Consider the following 19,807-nt stretch of genomic DNA (forward strand, 5'->3'; position numbering starts at 1 on the left):
ATTATACACATGTGAAGATATGTGTGTATCTTTGTACCATTCATGTGTTTTTTAAGAACTAACTTGGGAGAAAGGCTTGCTTTTCATTTTATTTCCTTTTACATAGTTTGAAACTTTTAAAAATCACATGCATGTTGTTATTATTTAAATAATACCAACAAAGAAATTTCAATTACATTTAGTTTGTAGGCATGCTCTTGATGTCTGAGTTGATGAAACCAAGTAGCCAAATGGTCTAGGAAGAATTCTGGGGGGGAGACAGGGATTGCAGGCCGTAAAGAAGAAAAAGGATGTAGGTGTGGGGAAGATAATAAATGCAGCCCAGGGGGTTAGGCTTCCACCACCAAGGTTAGAACTGGTGGACCAGCACAATGGTCTCCCTCTCCTGAAGAGGCTTAGGGATTCCCCTTCCTAGATACAGTATTACAAGGTCAGAGTGGGAGCCTCTCATTAGGCATATGCAGTGTCTTAGAAATATAAACCCAGTGACTACCATCCAGCCTTTTTCTCTGTATATGATTTATGTAACAATTCTGGAAAGAGATTTTTTAAAAATTGTCACTGATTTAACTACATTATTTGCAAGAAGAAACCACAGCAAACTAACATGTACAAAACAAAGTTAGCAAATTAATTCTATAATGACATTTTCTTAGCCTCCCCACTAGTACCTATCATACATCCAATGAATATTCTATCCTCAGCAAATGTTCTCATCAGTGTCAGTGACGATGGCTTCTCTAATCTACTGTGAAGAGAACGCTGCCACTATAACTCCAAAGTGGCTCTCTTCCATAACCTATTCAGCAGTACACATCATTATTTGGTAGAAGCTCGGAGGTTCCAATGAGGAAGTTAAGAATTGTTTATTGCTGAAATATTACGTAATACCAAGCATAAAGAATGCAACAGAACCAAGATTCAAGTTCTCAACTGACTTTTATGATACCTTAAGACTTAAAATGATAAAGAAAACTTTTGGCAGTTAAAGCTACATTGTGTTTGCTTTCTTTCTTTCTTTTTCTAAAAAAATAATCTTGAACCCAATCCTTATTTTGCCCAAACAGGCAATTTGATTATAAAAAAGCTACTAGAATATGTTGGGACAGTTGGAAAAATGACTTGGGGTAATTAAATAGATATTTAAGGGAAGTTCTTAATAAGATAAAAAGTGTTTAAAGACATTCATATTTATTAGAAAGCAAGGACAATGAGTGTTGGGAAGAAAAAAGGGAGATAAGATAAATGACCAAACAGGAATTGATGACAGTGTTGGGAGAGAGAAATAAAGTACACTGCCCTCTGTTAGGGAGAGAGGCAGGAGCTCACTGGTAAGGGAAAGGAGAGCATCAGGCTGGAGCATCCTCTGTTCTGAGGCACTACGGTATTAAGTGATCTTGGGTGGAGTTGAGGTTATAAAACCTTGTGCACTGGGGGAATCTTGGAAGAATACCCAGGGCATACACAATTTACCCACTTTAGTATGCAGAACCAGAGAGATAAATAAAAGTTACCTAAAGTTTTCTTATCTGAAGCAGCCCCCAAAACTGAGTCTTTTGAGCATCAGGACTGGAGATAAGTCAACATTATGGCAAAAATGAGCCCACTCTGTCACCACACCAACTTCTACCCACCTTATGGTATTATCCGATGATCCACTAACAACCAGCCGATCCCTGTACTGGAGACAGGCAATGCCTCGCTTGTGCCCATTCAGAGTACGAACAAATTCACAGGTGCTCGTACTCCAGACCTGTACAGCAAATTAGCAATATATTTAAGAATAAATGCAGAAAAGCCCTTGCACAATGTACCTTTAAAAAAAAAAATCAGAACTTCTAAGAATGACCACAGTACTTGATTATGAAATACGCTGGGGAGGTTGGGGAACAGATTGGATAGCATAACATTTCCTTAGCTGCTGAGTGATAAAACTGGAATGAAATACAGAGGGAATTTGTGAAGTCTCCAAACCTTGAGATCTTCACAAAGAGAACATCTCCTGGATGGTTCGGACATTCATTTGCCTAGAGGGAAGGGTCTGGGCCAGATTTTATGTTTTTAGGCCAGGTGACACATCAAACCCAATGTAACTGACGTGAAAGGGCTTCACCTTTTGCATCCTCTTCCTTTCCAGCATAGTTTCTCGAATAGTTCCATTTGTTTTGACACATCACTCCTAATATTATGTATGTGGAATAAATAACCCCTCTTTTGTGAAGCTGTCTGCAAGACTTAGATGTCCATAGACACACTTAATACCAGCCAAATAAGGAGACACAAAGTAACCAATGTTCCCTGAATTATTTTATTAGCTGCATTTGTAGTTGAATGGGACAACCAGATATCCAGAGGCAGAAGGATGAAGTTGGATCCCTGTGTCACACTGTATACAAAAATTTAATTCAACATGGATCAATGATCTAAACGTAGCAGCTGAAACTGTAACTCTCAGAAGAAAACATAAGAGTAAATCTTTGTGACCTTGTATTAGGCAACTGTTTCTTAGATATGATAATAAAAGCACAAGTAACAAAAAAAATTGATGAACTTGACTTCAACAAAGTTAAAACTATTTGTGTTTCAAAGGACACCATCAAGAAAGTGAAAAGACAACCCACAGGAAGAAAATATTTGCAAATCATTTATCTGATAAGGGACTTGTAACCAGAACATGTAAAGAACTTTTGCAACTAAATAATAAAGAGACAAATAATCTAAGTTTTGAAAAGAGCAAAAGATTTAAGTAGATGTCTCTTCAAACAAGTTATAAAAATGGCCAATAAGCACATGATGCTCAACATCACTGGTCATTAGGGAAATCGAAAGAAAAACTGCAGAGACACCACTGAAAACCTACCAGGATGGCTATAATAAACACACACACACACACACACACACACACACACACTAACAAGGGCTGGCAAGGATACGGAGAAATATCTGGGCTGATATTCTGCAACATCTTTTTTTTTTTTTTTTAGTCATTTTTTTTTGGGGTCCGCGGGCCTCCTACTGTTGTGGCCCCTCCCGCTGCAGAGCACAGGCTCCGGACGCGCAGGCCCAGCGGCCATGGCTCACGGGCCCAGCCGCTCCGCAGCATGCGGGATCTTCCCGGACCAGGGCACAAACCCGTGTCCCCTGAATCGGCAGGCGGACCCTCAACCACTGCGCCACCAGGGAAGCCCTAACATCTGTTTTGTACAAAGGCCCAAACCCTCTTGACTTCCAGGCACTGGTCTCGTACAAATTGGTGTGACTGACTGGTGAGGTGCCAAAAATCCTAGTTTTTCAGCTTCCAGACTCTATCCAATCTAAAAGTCTGATGCTATCTAGTCTGTGATCTGTGGGGCTAGATACTAGCATGCTGGCCAGTACGGGTCATAAAAGGAAGGTTTCTGAGCCCATACACTGCTGGTGAGATTGTTAAATGGTGAAGCCATTTTGGAAAACAGTTTGGCAGTTCCTGAAGACGTTCAACACAGAGTTACCATCCCAAGAGAATTAAAAGTATACGTACACGCAAACATCTGTACACAAATATTTATGGCAGCATTATATATAACAGATAGAATGTGCAAACAATCAAAATGTCTGTGAACTGATGAACGGATAAACAAAATGTGGTGCATCCACACACAGAATTTTTCTAGTCATCAGAAGGAATGAAGTCTGATTCATGCTACAAAGTACATGGATGACCCTTGAAAACACTACACTAAGTGAAAGAAGCCAGACACAAAAGGCCACATATATATGATAACATTTATCTGAAAAGTCTCAAATAGGCAAATCCATAGAAAGTAGATTACTGATTGCCAGGCACTGGGGGGAGAGAATAGGGGTTGACTGCTAATGGGTATGAGGTTTTTTCAGAGGGTGATAAAGATGTTCTGAAACTAGTGATGACCATACAACACCGTGAATATACGAAACCACTGAATGGTATGCTTTCAAATGATGAATCTTATGGCATGTGAATTATATCTCAATAAGGCTGTTATAAAAATATAAGGAAAGCTAAAATTTGAATAAGTTAACATGTACATTGGAACCAGCACTGCATTTACCATACCCGATGGATCACCCTAGACTACAAGTGCTTGTCACACGTCTGCCTCACACCACACGTTGAGCTCCTTGGAGGCAGGGACATGTCCTGTTCATCATCATATCTCTAGCATCCAGCCCAGGGTCTATGGCATGGCAGGCTCTCAAGATTAGGTGAATAAATCAAATCTGAACTCTGCCACTAACTAGCTAATGTGGTCTCCAGCACAGTCCTCTGTGCCACATCTGTAAAATGTGGCTCAGCAGAGTGCTGGGAGGGTGGAGTGAGGCAGTAATGGGAAGCTTCTGGCACATGGTACATGTCCCATAGGTTAGTTCTCCTCCCTTTAAAAAGGTTATCAACAATGTCCTTTCATGAAATAGAGGACTGCTCTCGGTCTGGACCCCATGACCCTTTTCTACGACCTTGCCTACGACTTGAGAAGCATAAAGAATGAGCATGCCTTGAGGTCTCATAAGCACAAGTAGAGGAGAATAAAGATCTTGCCAGATGCGAGGTTGGTATAAGCCACCTCTGCTTTCTCTATGTTCTAGAAGGGATGGGAACAAGCAGAGTTATGACTGCAGACACACTTACTTTGATGGTCCTGTCCCCAGAGGCAGACACTATGTACTTATCGTCAAAGTCTACTACATTGACAGCAGCACGGTGGCCAACCAGGACACGGCGTAAAGTGATATCAGTGGCAGAAGCCATGTCCCACACTGCGATGGAGCGGTCCTTGGAACAGGTCACCATCAGTCCATTGCTGAAGCGTAAGTGCAGTACAGCCTCGTTGTGGTGGATCAACGTGTTCAGAACTTCACCCGTGTTCACATCCCAGACTCTAGAGAACAGAAAAGCACAATGCTTAATTATCGAGACAACCAGGAAAAGATTCCTGTGTCTGTGCTCTGGGCCCATTTTTAGTAGTAGGCTGGGGAGGGGTGGACTTCACGTGTATCTGGTGACTGGGACCTGACACCATGCTTAAAGGGAGCCCCCAGAAGCAATTTTTCTATTTGTGAAGAAATGGTAAGATGGTTTCAAAAAAGAAGGCCAGGGCTTCCCTGGTGGCGCAGTGGTTGAGAGTCCGCCTGCCGATGCAGGGTTCGTGCCCCGGTCTGGGAAGATCCCACATGCCGCGGAGCGGCTGGGCCCGTGAGCCATGGCCGCTGAGCCTGCGCTCCGCAACGGGAGAGGCCACAGCAGTGAGAAGCCTGCGTAACACCCATCCACTGGAACCTCGAACACGGAAAAAAGAAGGCCAATTCTGACTCCTGCCCAGGTATTCAGGGATGGTGTTTGCAGCCTTGTGCTGATGGCAAAAAATGATGCAAGGAAGTGGGCTTTGCAGTGAGTTTGAGATGACAGAGAGAAGATGGCTTGGTGGCTGGGTTCCAAGCTTAAGGTTGTTTTTGACCTCTGACAAGCTTTTGAGTCTATTATTTATCCACTGCAAACTGGAGGCTGTGGGTCTCATCAATCACCACACCCATCTATCTACCCAACCGCTTTATGGACAAAGCACATGTCTCCAATTGCTTCACCCTTGAGATACAGGCTTCTTAGGGGCAGCCCTTTCACATCATAGCTTTTCTGTAACCCCATCTCCTAAGGGGACAAGTTCGTGCAGAGCAGACGAAGAGAGTCTCAGGCTTCTAAGGCCGAGACATGACCTATCGTGGAAGCAGTAGCCTGGAAGCACTGAGTCAGGGAAAGGATACTAGGCATGCTGGTGACTATTTCAATCTCTTAGGTGTGCCTGTAAAGCAATCCTCTTCAAATCTCTGACTCACTCTAGAAGAGGCATTTCCTTTCCTCCCATGACATGCCTTCCTCAGGCTACCAGCAGTCCAGCTGAAGCTTTACTGTATTATCTCTAGGCGCTGGTGAACGCATCACTACAGCAAAATCCAAAGCCATCTGGTATGGAAAAACATCCTTGTCCCAGTGGTTTAGGAGTAGATCCCAGTAATGTTTCCTTTCTACTCTCAATTCCCAACCAGCAGTCACTGCTTCCCTTCTACTGTAGAACACTGCCACTTCCACCTTCATCACTCTGCCCCTGGGGTGGCATCTGAAAACTAGTGTCTCCATCACTGGAAAAGCTACATAATATCAAGATAGTCTTGAGTGCTATAAATTCAAGGCTCGAAATTAACTAACTATGTGACTGAGTAAATTATTCACCTCTCTGGCCTCCATTTCCCAATACTACATCTATAAAAAAGAAGATACTACTTACTTTAGAAAGGTTGATGTGAGAATTCAATAGAATAACATTATACAAAATATCGGGCACATTATTTGTGTCCCTCAAAAAGTGCTGCAAATCTCTGCTTCTGATTCTTTTGGTACTTGTAGTTTACTGTCCACCACACTCCTAGAACACCTGCTTCCTTCCTCTCTCCTCTAGAGCGTGGTCTCCCAGGACAAAGCTACCCTGATACCGTTAGGTACTGTGCTTTTACAGGAAGGCAGTTGCCATCTCTAGAATGTATGGTAATGGGAATAGGACCTACTTAACAAAAGTTAGCTTTCCTGCCTACTTTGTTCAAATGTACCTACACCAAAAATGGTTTTGAAATATAGCATACACAAACATATACAGAGCATGTGTGTACTTTATCGCAGAAGAGGAGGTGAATCTGTCTCCTTGTGGAAGGTACAGAAGTCCAGGCCAGTGAAATCAAATCACTCACCTCACTGTAGAGTCAGAAGAGCCAGTCACAATGACACGTTCATCATACTGGAGACAAAGGACAGAGCCAGTGTGTCCCGTTAACACTTTCAAACATTCCAAGCTGGTTTTATCCCAGATCTATTGAGACAAACACAAACAGTGATTTAGTATATCACATTCTGATCAATGTTTTTATCATACCTTATTTTCTGAATCATAAAACAAAACAAAGCTGTGTTACAGTAAATAAGAGCAGTAAACATCAAACAGGTGGTAAATGACAAGAGGAGAAGAAGAGGCAATACTGAATAACTTCCAGAATAGGTATGCTACTTTGTCCCCATAACTACTGTGCCCATTATACTTAACAGCTTTATAAAGAGGATTTTTAAATAAACTCTGTGAAAACAGTTGGCTCACCCTCTGGAAAACAACGTGACAGTATCTATTAAGAGCTTTTAAAAATGCACATCCCTTAACCCATTACATTTGTTTATGAAAGTTTAAAGATGAAAAATGTTCAGCATCTCAGAATAACTTCAAAGTAAATTATGAAGAGTTTTTAATGAGAAAACACACTGCTTTATTATAGTTACTTTTTTAAAAAAAAATCAGAATAAAAGTCATCTCTATAGTGACATAAATATTATGTATATTTAAAAAAAAAGATTAAAAGGAAGTAAAGTGTTGATAGTTGGCTTTGTACTCTGAATGCCGTTTTTCTCCTCTCTTTTGATCTTTCCAGTGTTTTCCAAGTTTTCAATAATGTCCCAAAATAATGGGGGGATGGAAAGTGATTTTTTTCAAAGACTGTTTTGTTAAAAATAGAGTCTACGGAACTATTTCTTCCCTTGTAAAAGTACTATCATAATTTGCAGTGTCCCTAAAGTTTACTACAAATGGCCAAGATATTACAAGCACTACAGACAGTTAAGTGTCCTTCTATAACAGTAAGGCTTGCTTCTAACTTCTGACCTAGTAGAACCACAGCTATTTTGAAAGTGTGAGCTGATCAAGGACTGAAGCAGAATGAAGTACAGAAGGTTTCCAACCATTGGTCTAGATGAGCTCTCTAAAGCGTATTTTTGCTCCATTGTTCCGTGTCTTACAAATCAAGTGTAGGCCTAATTTAGGCATGGGTATGCCTCTATTAAGAGAATTCTTTAGAAACATCCAGCGTAAGTGAAATGCAAGCCCATGGGCAGCCCATGCTTTGACAAGGTCATTATAAACCATTCTTACCTACTCCTTAAAGGAGAACTGCCAGAATTAAATAATAACACTTTCAAGAGCATATCTGTGGCCACAGGTTAGGACTATCAATAAGTATTACATAAAAATAGAGTTCTGTGGTCAAATATGTTTTCAAAGTTGGAAAACTCTGGGTGTCTCTACTGTATGTCTTCTCAGAGCCTTTATATGCTACTGTAACCTGTAAATTTCTAAGAAAGGGATACAGCATGCAGTGTTTTCTAAATTTCTTTGAAGGGAATTACTCTTCAAAGCAATATCCTTTGGGTTCACATCCACAGAATACCTTTTGGGAAACACTATAATACATATAGGAAACCAACAAAACAGTTTCTTTATATTCTATAATTCAGTGATTTTTTGCCCCAGTTATTGGAATTATTGAAATTCCACTATTTTATAAAACAAAAAACACACAAGCAAAAATACCTTTTAACTCACCCAAAGTAAAAGAATATAGAAAACAAGGCCAAGGGGAGAAAGCCCACTACAACCTATCTTCCCAGTTGATTGTAACTAAAAACTCTAGACAAAATACAAAAACAACTAGCTGAGGACTCTGAAAACTGTGAGGGGAAGGGCAGCCAGGAGAAAGCAAGTATCGTATTGAATACATTGTAGCAAGGGGTAAGAGTCTGGAGACAGGATCCACATGGGGTGAGTTTACCATTCTTTCTGTTTTCTCATTTCCTTCTTTTGTGGTCTTGACCCAAAGGCAGGTCCAGATCAAGGAACTGCACAGTGAAGCAGCAGCACAGGCAGCTACAATCTGAGAAACCAGTCTTTCTGGACAGAAAGGCTGAAAAAGGAATCCTTGGGGACCAAAGAATGTGCGAAAGACCCTATTTTCTTTTTCTCTTTTCTCAAACGGCTTTGATCCAAAGGACAAGCCCAGTCATGGAGATGTACTGCAGAGCAGTGGAACAGGTAACTAAAATTCTAAGGGAAACCCCATTTTTCTGGCCAAAGGAAAATGAAGAAAGGATCCTTGTGGGCTGTAGAGACTTAGGGAAATCCAAAACAGGAAAGAGCTGGAAAAAAGAAAAAGGCTTCCCTAATTGTATATGAGAACCCACACAACACATGACTTTGGGCTTGCCCTTAAGCAGTGCATGCACAGGACAGACTAAGCCAACACATCAAAGGCCGGAAAAAGCGCCCTGATATTTAAACTACCACTGAAGTCTCAGACTAAACTCTGAGTAGTGCAAGCCCAAGACAGACCCAAAGTAGCATGGCAAAAAGCAGAAAAGAGATTAGAACCGACCCCCCTAACTAGGCTGACCACCTGCTTAAAAAAATACTCACTCACACATATTCTCCAGAGGATTATAACAGGATCCATAGACTTTACAATACAACATCCATAATGTACAAGATACAATCCAAAATTACTTGACATTCAAAAGCCAAGAAAAGTGACCAATTCTCAGGGGAACAGACAATCAACACATGACAAGCTAGAGATTACCCAAATGTTGTCATGGTCAAAGACTTCAAAGCAGTTGTTGTAACTATATTCCATGAAGTAAAGATAAACACATTTGCTATGAATGAAAAGAGAGAAGTTCTCAGTAGAGAAATAGAAACTATAAAATATAATATCTGAAATCTTAAAATTCACTCAATGGGGGAAAATAGCAGAATACAGATGAAAAAATTCAGTCAATTTGAAGACAGGCTAAGAGAGATTACCCAGAAAAGAGAGGGAAAAAAGATTGGGAAAAAGTAAGACAATATCAAAAGATCTAATACTTGTGTAATTAGAGTCTCGGAAGGAGAGGAGAAAGAAACTGGTGCAGAAACAAAATTGAATAAATAACGGCCCAAACTTCTGAAATCTGGTGAAAGACACAAATTTACAGATTCAAAAAGCTCAGTGAAATAACTCTTAGATATGACATCAAAAGTTTGAGGCAGAAAACACTGGCAAACTAGACTAGACAAATTAAAATCTTCTGCTCTACTTAAGATATCATTGAGAAAGTGAAAAGACAAGTCACAGAATGGAAGAAAATATTTGCAAAACATATCTAAAAAAGGACTTGTATCCGTAATATATAAAGAGCTCTCAAAACCCAATAATATGAAAACAGAGAACCCATTTTAAAATTGTACAAAAGATCTGAATAGAAACTTCACCAATGAATATACAGATGGCAAATAAGCATGTGAAAAGATGCTCATTATCACTGATCACTGGAGAAATGTAACTTTAAACCAAAATGAGATATGTCTACATACCTATTCAAATGGCTAATATCCAAAAAAACAAAACAAAACAAAACAAAACAAAACAAAAAACAAAAAACCCTGAGACTACCAAGGGCTGACCAGGATGCAGAACAAAAGGAATTCTCATACATCGCTGATGGGAATGTAAAATGGTATAGCCACTTGAAAATACAGCTTGGCCGTTTCTTCACAGGTAAAACGTACACTTACCATATCAGTTAGCAATCCCACTCCTAGGTTTTTATCCAAGTGAACTGAAAACTTACGTTCTCGCAAAAACGTGCATGCATATGTTTACAGTGTCTTTATTCATAATTGTGAAAAACTGTAAACACAAATGTCCTTCAATAGGTAAATGGATAAACACACTGTGGTGTAACCATAAAGCAGAATGTTACTCACCAATAAAAAGGAACTAACTATCGTTATGTGCAACAATGTAGAAGAATCTCTAATGCACAATGCTAAGCATAAAAAGTCAGACTCAAAAGGCTACATACTGTGTGAGTCCATTTACAGGACATTCTTGAAAAGGCAAAATTATAGGGACAGAAAAAAACATCAGTGGTTGTCAGGACCCTGGGGAAAAATGGGTAAACGCAAAGCAGCAGGACAAAGGAATCTGGCGGATGATGGAACTATTCTGGATCTTGATAATAATTGTTGTGGTTGTACAATTCTTTGTGCTTGTCAAAACTCACGGAACTTTACACCAAAAAGAGTGCATGTAAATTATAACTAAAAGTAAAATTATCCCACAATGTTGTCTTAAATATGAGAAAATAAGCTACAAACAATGTGAAACAAAATCTATTAGAGCCATTAAACATTAAACACAGAGAAATGATCCAGTTTATCTACTATTGAAAAGTAAATAAAAACAATATAAATTGCTCTATCATTCTTTTGTGTTATCAATTGAGCCTTTCACAGAAACCATAAAAGGTAATGATTTTCATTTATATGCAAGTCAGCAACACTTTTACCAGCTAGCCAAGAAATCAAGAGCCCTGTGGATACTGAGATATTTTCTACTTGCACCTAAGTACGGAATACAGAAAGTGAATGTGCTTAGAGAAGGGTAAGAAGCGAGAAAATCCAAGGGTCCAGTGTTAGTAGAGGGAAACGCTCTGGCTCTAGTTCTTTAGAACCACGCAGACAGCTGCCAAGATTGAGTTGGAACAGATAAAAACCAATCGGGAGGAAATGGAGAGACCGTTACATCTAATGTCTAACATGTAACCACAATTCTAAAAATAATACATACAAAATGCAGTCATTCACCTTAATAGAATTATCTCGAAGGCCACTGATAATTTTTTCATCATCATACTGTAAACAGTAGACACCTTTACTATTTTCAGAGCGGCACTGAATCCTCTGCAAGTTGTGTCGTCCACACCGCCAGTTAGATTCTATAGTCTAAGGGAAAAAGGAGGCAACAGATGAGTTTTTGTGAATCAACTATTCTATTAGGGTTCAGACTTTGGGGTTCCAGAAACAGCATACCACTGATACTCCATCTTGGTTTGCATAACTGTCTGTGGATAGGAATCACACTCTTTTCCAAGTAAGACATTAGCCCAACAATATTTTTCCTCAAATGTTCCCTGCCCATCTGGCAACTGTCACAGGATTTCCAATGAGTTTGGGTTGGGTTTGAAAAAAATGGCCTAGACAGAATTCAATACGTTTAAAGAATGCCATTTGCACCCAAAACATACAAATAAATAGTAACTCATTGGGTCACTCTCTAATGCCAGTTAAAATATCTGGCAGAAGACCACCACTAACATTAAGCATATACTAACAATCTGTGTAACCATCCAGGGCACTGATTGTCCTGATCATTGAGAAACGATATTGACAACTACTACATGCCAACTACTATAGCAAGAATTTTATTATCCATTTTTAATCTTCTACCAGACTGAAGCTCCTTTAGAATAAGAATGGCACATTTCAGCCCTGGATTCTCATTCTTTCATCATTCGTACAACACTTACTGAGATGTTAGTATATTCCAGGTACTGACTGTGCCAGGCATGGGGATGAAAAGACTGACAGGAAGGCATAATGCTTTCAAAGGATGCAACTGCAATACACAGGCACGCAGTAACTGGAATTGGATATACTCTAATCATATGTTTATTTGGTTAAATGATCCACACATTAACCTTGGAAGGAAGTCCTCAGTTCCTTTCCTTTTACAAACAAGGAAACAAGAGTTTAACTTGCCTGAGGCCACAAAACTAGTAACTGGATGAGTTGGAAATCACACCCAGTTCTTCCTGACTCTGAGCCCATGCTTTTTCTACTAAAATATGCAGTGTCTACAAAGAAAGTACAGCCCTAGCTATTGCGGCAGTGAACACGTAAAAAGATCAGTAACAACTCCAGATAAAATATCAGTGCCAAATGAGTGATTAAAAACTGTAAGTGCTGCAGGACTAAAGGGATCTTAAACAGCGCAACAGCCTGAGACCAGTGGGCAAAGTTTAAAGAGGAAGTGGGTCATGCCCAGAGCACTAGAAGACCTAACCTTTGGTAATGGATGTCAAGGATTTTCAGGATCAAAAGATACACTAAGAATAACCAAAGTATAAATTCCTGATCCCTGAATTTAGGGGACAATAGGGACTACAATTGGCTATACCTGAGAGTTCAGGATCTAGTTCAAAAGACATGTCTGAGTAGCTAATTATCTGAGTAGCTAAAAGTTTAATTAGTTGCTTTAGCGAAGAAAGGAGATAAATCTCATCTTTATTCACAATAAGCACTTAATTACTGGTTCTGCTGACATCTAACAAACCATGTTTCCTCTTATTTTGAAGGCAACATGCTTCTGTATGCTCTGAAATGTTAAAATTTACTGAATGTTATGCCAGGTACCACGCTTCCATAACACTATGCTATGTGTTTTATATAGTTTACAGTTAATTTAATCATCACAGTTCTGAAGCCAAAATTATTGTCCTCATTTTACAGAAAAAGAAATGGAGGATTGGAGACACTGATACATGTATACTTAAACAGGAAACTGTTTCCTCATTTGTGGCCTCAGTACTTAGCACAGGAGCCTGGAAATATAAGCCCTGCCCTCAAAGAGTTCCCATACATAGCCTTGAGAGAGGCCAGGATCACATATTTCCAACATCCAGGGGATGCAAAGAGGTACCATGGAGGTGCCATGAGCGAGAAACAGCTCATCTGTCCATCTGCTACCAAATCAGAGCTTCTTAGCCAGCATCGTCATCTCTACTGAGTTTGTAAAATGTCAGACATAAAACCACATTTCAAAAACAAAAAACCAAACAACAAAACAAAACCAAGAATTTACCCCACTGTGGCTACCGCTACCAAGGTAGACAACAGATATGTCTGTAAGCAACTTTTTAAAAAGGGATTCAGAATATAAAAAATTTCTTAAATTGAACTCAATGCTTGGAATCATTTAGAGAAATAATGTATTTTTAGAGTGACTGAGCCACGTCAGCATGCTAAGCATACCAGGAAAATGCTGACTTAGGAGGCAGACCTCCTGGTAACAAGTCTTATTCATGGCCAGTGACTCCTGGCAATGGTTACCAACGTTCAGGCTACATACACCCTGGGGGCCCAGATGGTTGCTGCTAAATGTGACTCCACATAAACCCAAAGTATTACAAAGACGAATACATAACCTGTCTTATCAATATATATGGTGTTATTTTCAAAATTCATATCGTCATTCTTAGTTTTAAAACATACACAATTGCTTTAAAATGTTATTGAATCAGTAAGCAGCTTTGCTACTCTGTATAATATTTCAATGAATAGAAAAAGCACATTTATTTACTATCACATGGGAGCTTGAGAAAACTTTTTTTCACTTTCGTATGGGAATCCCCATGCCAAAAAGAATTTCCTACATGCTCTCCCACTACTCTAAAATGTTTTTGAGAACCAAGAGACTTGGTTATAATCTATTACTGTACCTAAAGCCCTGAGGACACAGCAGACAGAAACTGGGTAAGGCAACACGATCAGCCTGTGATACAGTACCACCCCCTAAGATGTCTGGACAGAGAACACTACCCAACATAAAAGGCCAAGCCATACCCTCTATCTCCAACCCTCAAACAAGAGCCAGAGGCCAGGACCTCTCAAAAGCTCTGCTAGATAACAGGCTTTCATTCTAAGTCAAGTAGAAGTTAGGAAATGGCTTAGCTTCTCAACACTTAGGACGAGCCTATTTTCTAAAATACATTTCTGAATTTTAAAAGAAAAAGGCTTACCAAATCATTTTTCATGGGTCATTTTAGGAAGTTCCCATCTAGGGCTGTTTTAAAAATTATTAGGTTCCTGAATCCCCAAACAAGTACAGTTTGTTTCAAAATGCCAGGAAAGGGACACTAAATGAGACCAGGGAGCTGACTACCTTGTTACACACCAACCCGGTGTAATTCCTAAGACTTTACTCTTCTCAATTCTCAAGGCCACCCACAAAAGAAAGCAACACTTCCTGCTGACTGTGCCTGCCCAAAATACTACCTACCACCATATCTGACGACCTCAACTGGCTTATATAAGCCAGGACTTTTTCAGAAAAACTAGACCTTTAAAAATGGAAGGCAGCCCATTGTAGTAGAAGATACCTAGGTCAATTAGCAGCTTTAGCAAATGCCTTGGACTGTTTGAATTGCAGTCTCCTCCTCTGTAAAAGATAATATATACGTTCTCAAATCTGTTGGAAGGATCAAATGAGATTACGTACATACAGTGCTTATCACAGTGCCTACAAACGGTAGCAGTGACGCTCTTTCTCATTTGTGGAGAACACTGACCAAAAGGAGCAGGCTGTGACCAAAAAAAATCTCACCAAATTGCCGGGAACTGTTGTCTCAGTCTAGGCTGATCTTCAATGCTGATAGCCCTGAGCCCTCCCCAACCATTCCCAGGAAGGGGCTCAGCCTGCAAATGCAATCCAACCATCATCTTAACTTCAGCAGTAGGGATACAGGGCATACACAGGTGCACCTCTTTAATGATGCAGATACCTGCCACTTCACTTAGACATCATGTGGTGTGGCTACTGTAGAGGAATGTTTCATGTTTTTGAGAACTTGTAAAATCCCCTTACCCTGTGCAAATTTTCAAAATACTGGGAAAGTAGCCATGATACACAGAGTATACAGCAGCATTTAAATTGGCAATAGAGTGAAAACAGATGTCTGAGCATGAAGGAATAACATTATTTTTAGAAGCCTAAACACAACTGGGTGGGTGGGCAAATTTCAGCATTTTCTGGTTAGGACAATGTTAATATCAAGTTTGCAAACCACAAAAAAGCTCCCCACTTTCCCTGAATAAAATGTGGTTTATTATAAGGTGCGATACAACACACCATCATTTTACTAGTGGTCTGTTCCAAGAAGAGTGCTTCAAAGGCTTTAATCCAGTGAATAAAAACAGGAAAAAGGCATATTATACGAAAGAGTTTGCCACTAATCTGAGATGGCAAAAGAGAAAAATCCAAGTTCAGGACATCAGAACTCTGACTGCTTGAGTCTATTATAACAACTCCCATCTCTCTGTTGAGGGACATCTGATGGCATGGTAGGGCGAAAAGAGCATGGACTTTGGACCAAGAGTCTCAGTCTTGACAATTTGAGGACTAAATTAAATTACTGTGGCAAAGTACCTAACAGTACTCTCATCATTAATAATAATGAGGATGATGATGACAATAACAATTAAGACTCTAGATGGCAAAGGAAATGTGGCTGCTTCTTTTAGGACTGTGCCTCAGGTTTTCCAGGAATTCCTTCTCAATTCAGAGGCACTCTAAACTCTCTCCCTCCCACCCTACCCCCTCTTCTTCTCTCTCCCCCTGTGTGTGTGTGCGTGTGTGTATGGCAAGAGCACCCATGAGAGATGAACCTTTGCAGAGAACTAAGAATTCTTATTCTCTTCAGACTTCATTCCTCACATTCTCATTTCCTGAATAATAGGGGTTGGCCATACTAAGCCAGGTTCCCTACTTCTTAAAAATTAGCCAATTTCTGTTGGGTCAGTGTGGAAGGGCAAGGTCATCTGCTTGTCAGAGCCAAATATGGGAATGGATAGATGACAGGAGCCAGCACATGAACTGGAGCTGTCAAGGTAGAGCAAGAAGGATAGAAAGCAAAAGGTGCTGTGAACTGGCAACCCTGCAAAGCATATGAGAAAAAACCACAAGAGACTCCAAGGCTGTGTGTATGGGCAACCAGGGAGGGGGACAAAAACATCCACTTGATGTTCAGGGTGTAATTTATCTTTTGGCAATAGGCTTAAAACCCTCTAAAGCACTACCTTTGCCATAACTGGACTAAAACAAGGCCAACTAATCTTATCTTAACTCATACGCTTTTTTCAACTAAGAGTTTTCAAGCAATTGGACAAAGATGAGAAGATCACCTTGAAAAGTCTGTAGGCATTTAACAACATACCTCTTTCTCCTTCTCTTCTGGAATTTTCTACTTTGAAAATGACAAACAACAACACTAAGCCTAGAGCTGGCCAGATCTCAGTTAAAATCCCTTGTCTTCTACTTAACAATGTAGGAAGTTCTAAAATTTCTCTTAGTCTCAGTTTCCCCTCCTTACAGATGAGGATGACAGGTAGCTTGTTGTAAGAATTAAATGCAATTAGTAATCTATGTAAGTCACACAACATGGTTCATGAGTATACTGCGAGGGCTCAAAAGAGGGTACTTGTAATTATTATAATCTGCTTGTGAGGGTTTTGTACCAGGCACATGGGTAACAGCCAAGCCTGTGAGTCTCTCCTTTGTTTGACCCACGGATCACGACACAACTCTGTGCTTTGTGTGTCTACCCAGGACAGAATAAAACACACTCACAAAATAGAGGTAACGAACTCTATTTTGATGAAGTACCATTGATCCATAGCACACAAAAAGTTGCATTAAGTGCAGAAGAATATAAGGATGATCACAGACTCAACTACTGACCGGTTGTATGATCACCGGCAAGCTATTTAACCTGGGTGAGCCTCAGGTTCCTCAATTTTAAATATGGACAGGGCCTAACTTTCGAGTATTGTCCAGAGTGTTAAATGAGAAAATGCATTATAACATGCTGAAAGTATCTAGGACAAGTAAACACTCTATACGTGGTACATTATTTTTATTATTATTACTATGAGTGAAAGTACCAAAGTATAAAACATCATCCCTTAAACTAAGAGATCTAGCCCACAAAAATCTGGAGGAGACTCTTGTGGCCAACCAGTGGGTTTTCCTAAACCACACTTTAAGAACCACTGGGTAGACCACCGTGATATAGAGGTTTTGTGTCAAAAAGGGTTTTCCTCCATAGCTCTATTTTCCCTCACATCTGCCTCCTCCTAACTTTAAAATATTATTTCAGCCTGAGTAAATGGTTATGTTAGGTGGTGTCACATACTGTCATGCCACAGAAAACTGAGTTCATACTGTCAATTATAACACTACTAATGGGAATTAAATAAAATAATATATGTCACCAAATCTTCAACCTGATCAAAGTTCTTCCAGAGTTCCTATTTATTAATGATTGACCTTAGACATCATCCTTCTTATAATAAAGGACTTGCTGAAATTATTCAAGGAAATGTGGAGATACTTTATAAAGAATAGTTGGGAGGAAAAAAGTAACAAGTAATATAGTTTCTAAGATCTATGCATAAGCAGTGTCTTAGTAAAACTACATGAGGTAAAAGACAATCCCTCTAACCTGAAACACACATACACCAACCTAAGGTTCAAGTTAACACTATGTTTCAGCTACTAAAACTGTAGGAGCAATTTATTCTAAGTTTTGAACTGCCAAGGGGTCAATTAATTCCTAAACTTTAGGATTTGTATGGCAGAAGTTTTAAATCATTTAACCTACCCTAAAAGGTTACTTATAGCTCATTTTAGGGAACAGAATATTCAAAACAATGGCTTGCATTTGAAATAATGATATTCCAGTCATATTCAGATTTACTGTTAACAAAGCGATTCCATCAGTTCACATCTGCCTTAAAAAGAAGGCAGCGGGGAGGGGATTCCAAAAAAAGCACATGTTTCTCCATTAATGAATTTTGGCACAATAACTTTTATGTCTATCACCTGGGGGTGAGGATTACTTCACGTTTGGGAAACTGAGTATAACTTTATGGGTGATACAGCATTGCCTAGCAAAGGCTGAACTTTTTTGCCAAGGAGGAAATCAGTGAAGTAACCAAGACCTGCCAAGAACACATGTGAAAGAGTTAATCAGAAATGCCTGTGCATGTCTTTCTTGGTTCAAGGAAAAGGGCTAAATAATAAAACTGAACTAATTAGAACACATGAACAATATCAAACATCTCCAATGTTTCTCATCAAGTTCACAGAGTTTTACTGGTCTGGGGAAGTTACACTCAACTCCAAAATGGTCCACGAGCATAATTTGCTCTATAAAAGCCACTTAACTATTGCTTAGAATCATATTTGAGTCCTTCTAATGAAAAAGTATGGGAAATTTACAGAGGAAACTGAGACTGTGCCTTCTCTAGTTCTCTAGAGATGGCTCAAAAAATGTAAAACTATGCTTACCTGAAAAATTGGGCCTTGGATTTCGGAAATTTCATCAAATTAAAACAAAAAGTTAATTTTGGATTAAGGTTTTAATTAACTGGTAGTCTTGCAGAAGCAGTTCATGTTTTAGAAAAGTTAGATTATTTTTTACAAAAAGGCGCTATCTGCTCTGAAGGATAGCTGCAGATCACACATTGTGACATATTTGCTCTAAGACTTCAACTTAAAAAAAAACAGTTCTATGATTTTAGAACTAGACAACTAAGAACACTAAGACAACAAAAAAGGTGAGAACAAGACACAAACAGCCCATAAAACAGATAAATTATAAAATTACCTCTATATCCTGGATAATCTTTGGGTATAATGACCTATAAAATGAATTGGGAGGGCCATCTGTTGGTCTGTTTTTAAACAGGTACTGATCCCTGGCAAAAAAACACAAACAGATGTTACATTTTTGCGCATAAAAGGGTGAATTTTATTTAAACACGGTGCTTACAAAGATGTATCTTTCAAGTCTTTTGACTTGCATTGAGCTTTAACAGTTCAAAAGCGGGATTTCTGACAATTAAATGTACATGTCAGGCCCAACTTTACTTCAGCTTACAGTTCTTTAGCATGATCCTCACCTTTTACTTTCTGAATACCCAACACAATAATCTAGCCTTTCATTCTACAGTGCGATAAAAAGTGTTAATGTAGCTTTGTGAAAAAGCTAACTGAGTACATTAACAAACTTTTTCCCATAAAGAAAGCACAGCCCTAACCATCACTCACACAGCCACCTATCTGTCCTAGCTGTGGCACTCTCTTTCTCTGTGCTGTCAGGGTACTGACATGTACAGAGCTATAAAGCTGTATTTCAGATCACAGGTTGTCTCTGAAAAATCCTGCCTGCTGTACCTTTCATCTTCAACCAGGATCAATATCTAATAGCAAAATGGCATTATTTGACTTTCTCATATTTTCCTTTTTCTTATCTATCTTTTGGTAA

At 39.4% G+C, this 19,807-nt stretch overlaps 1 protein-coding gene across 7 annotated transcripts in view; it reads right to left on the reverse strand.

Moving 5' to 3' along the window:
• FBXW11 (F-box and WD repeat domain containing 11) overlaps positions 1-19,807 on the reverse strand; it is a 133,436-nt gene that overhangs the window by 13,000 nt on the left and 100,629 nt on the right. For all 7 annotated transcript variants that reach the window (XM_029215868.1, XM_029215871.1, XM_029215866.1 and 4 more), the window contains 5 exons: positions 19,148-19,238; positions 11,508-11,645; positions 6,757-6,875; positions 4,649-4,898; positions 1,635-1,753 (listed from right to left, as the gene is read on the reverse strand). In XM_029215868.1, the coding sequence (XP_029071701.1) occupies positions 1,635-1,753; positions 4,649-4,898; positions 6,757-6,875; positions 11,508-11,645; positions 19,148-19,238 (717 nt within the window). The remainder of the gene's footprint in view (positions 1-1,634; positions 1,754-4,648; positions 4,899-6,756; positions 6,876-11,507; positions 11,646-19,147; positions 19,239-19,807) is intronic.

This window comes from Monodon monoceros, unplaced genomic scaffold (assembly GCF_005190385.1).
Source record: "Monodon monoceros isolate NGI ecotype Baffin Bay Population unplaced genomic scaffold, NGI_Narwhal_1 Super_Scaffold_12, whole genome shotgun sequence".
Lineage (NCBI taxonomy): Eukaryota > Metazoa > Chordata > Mammalia > Artiodactyla > Monodontidae > Monodon > Monodon monoceros.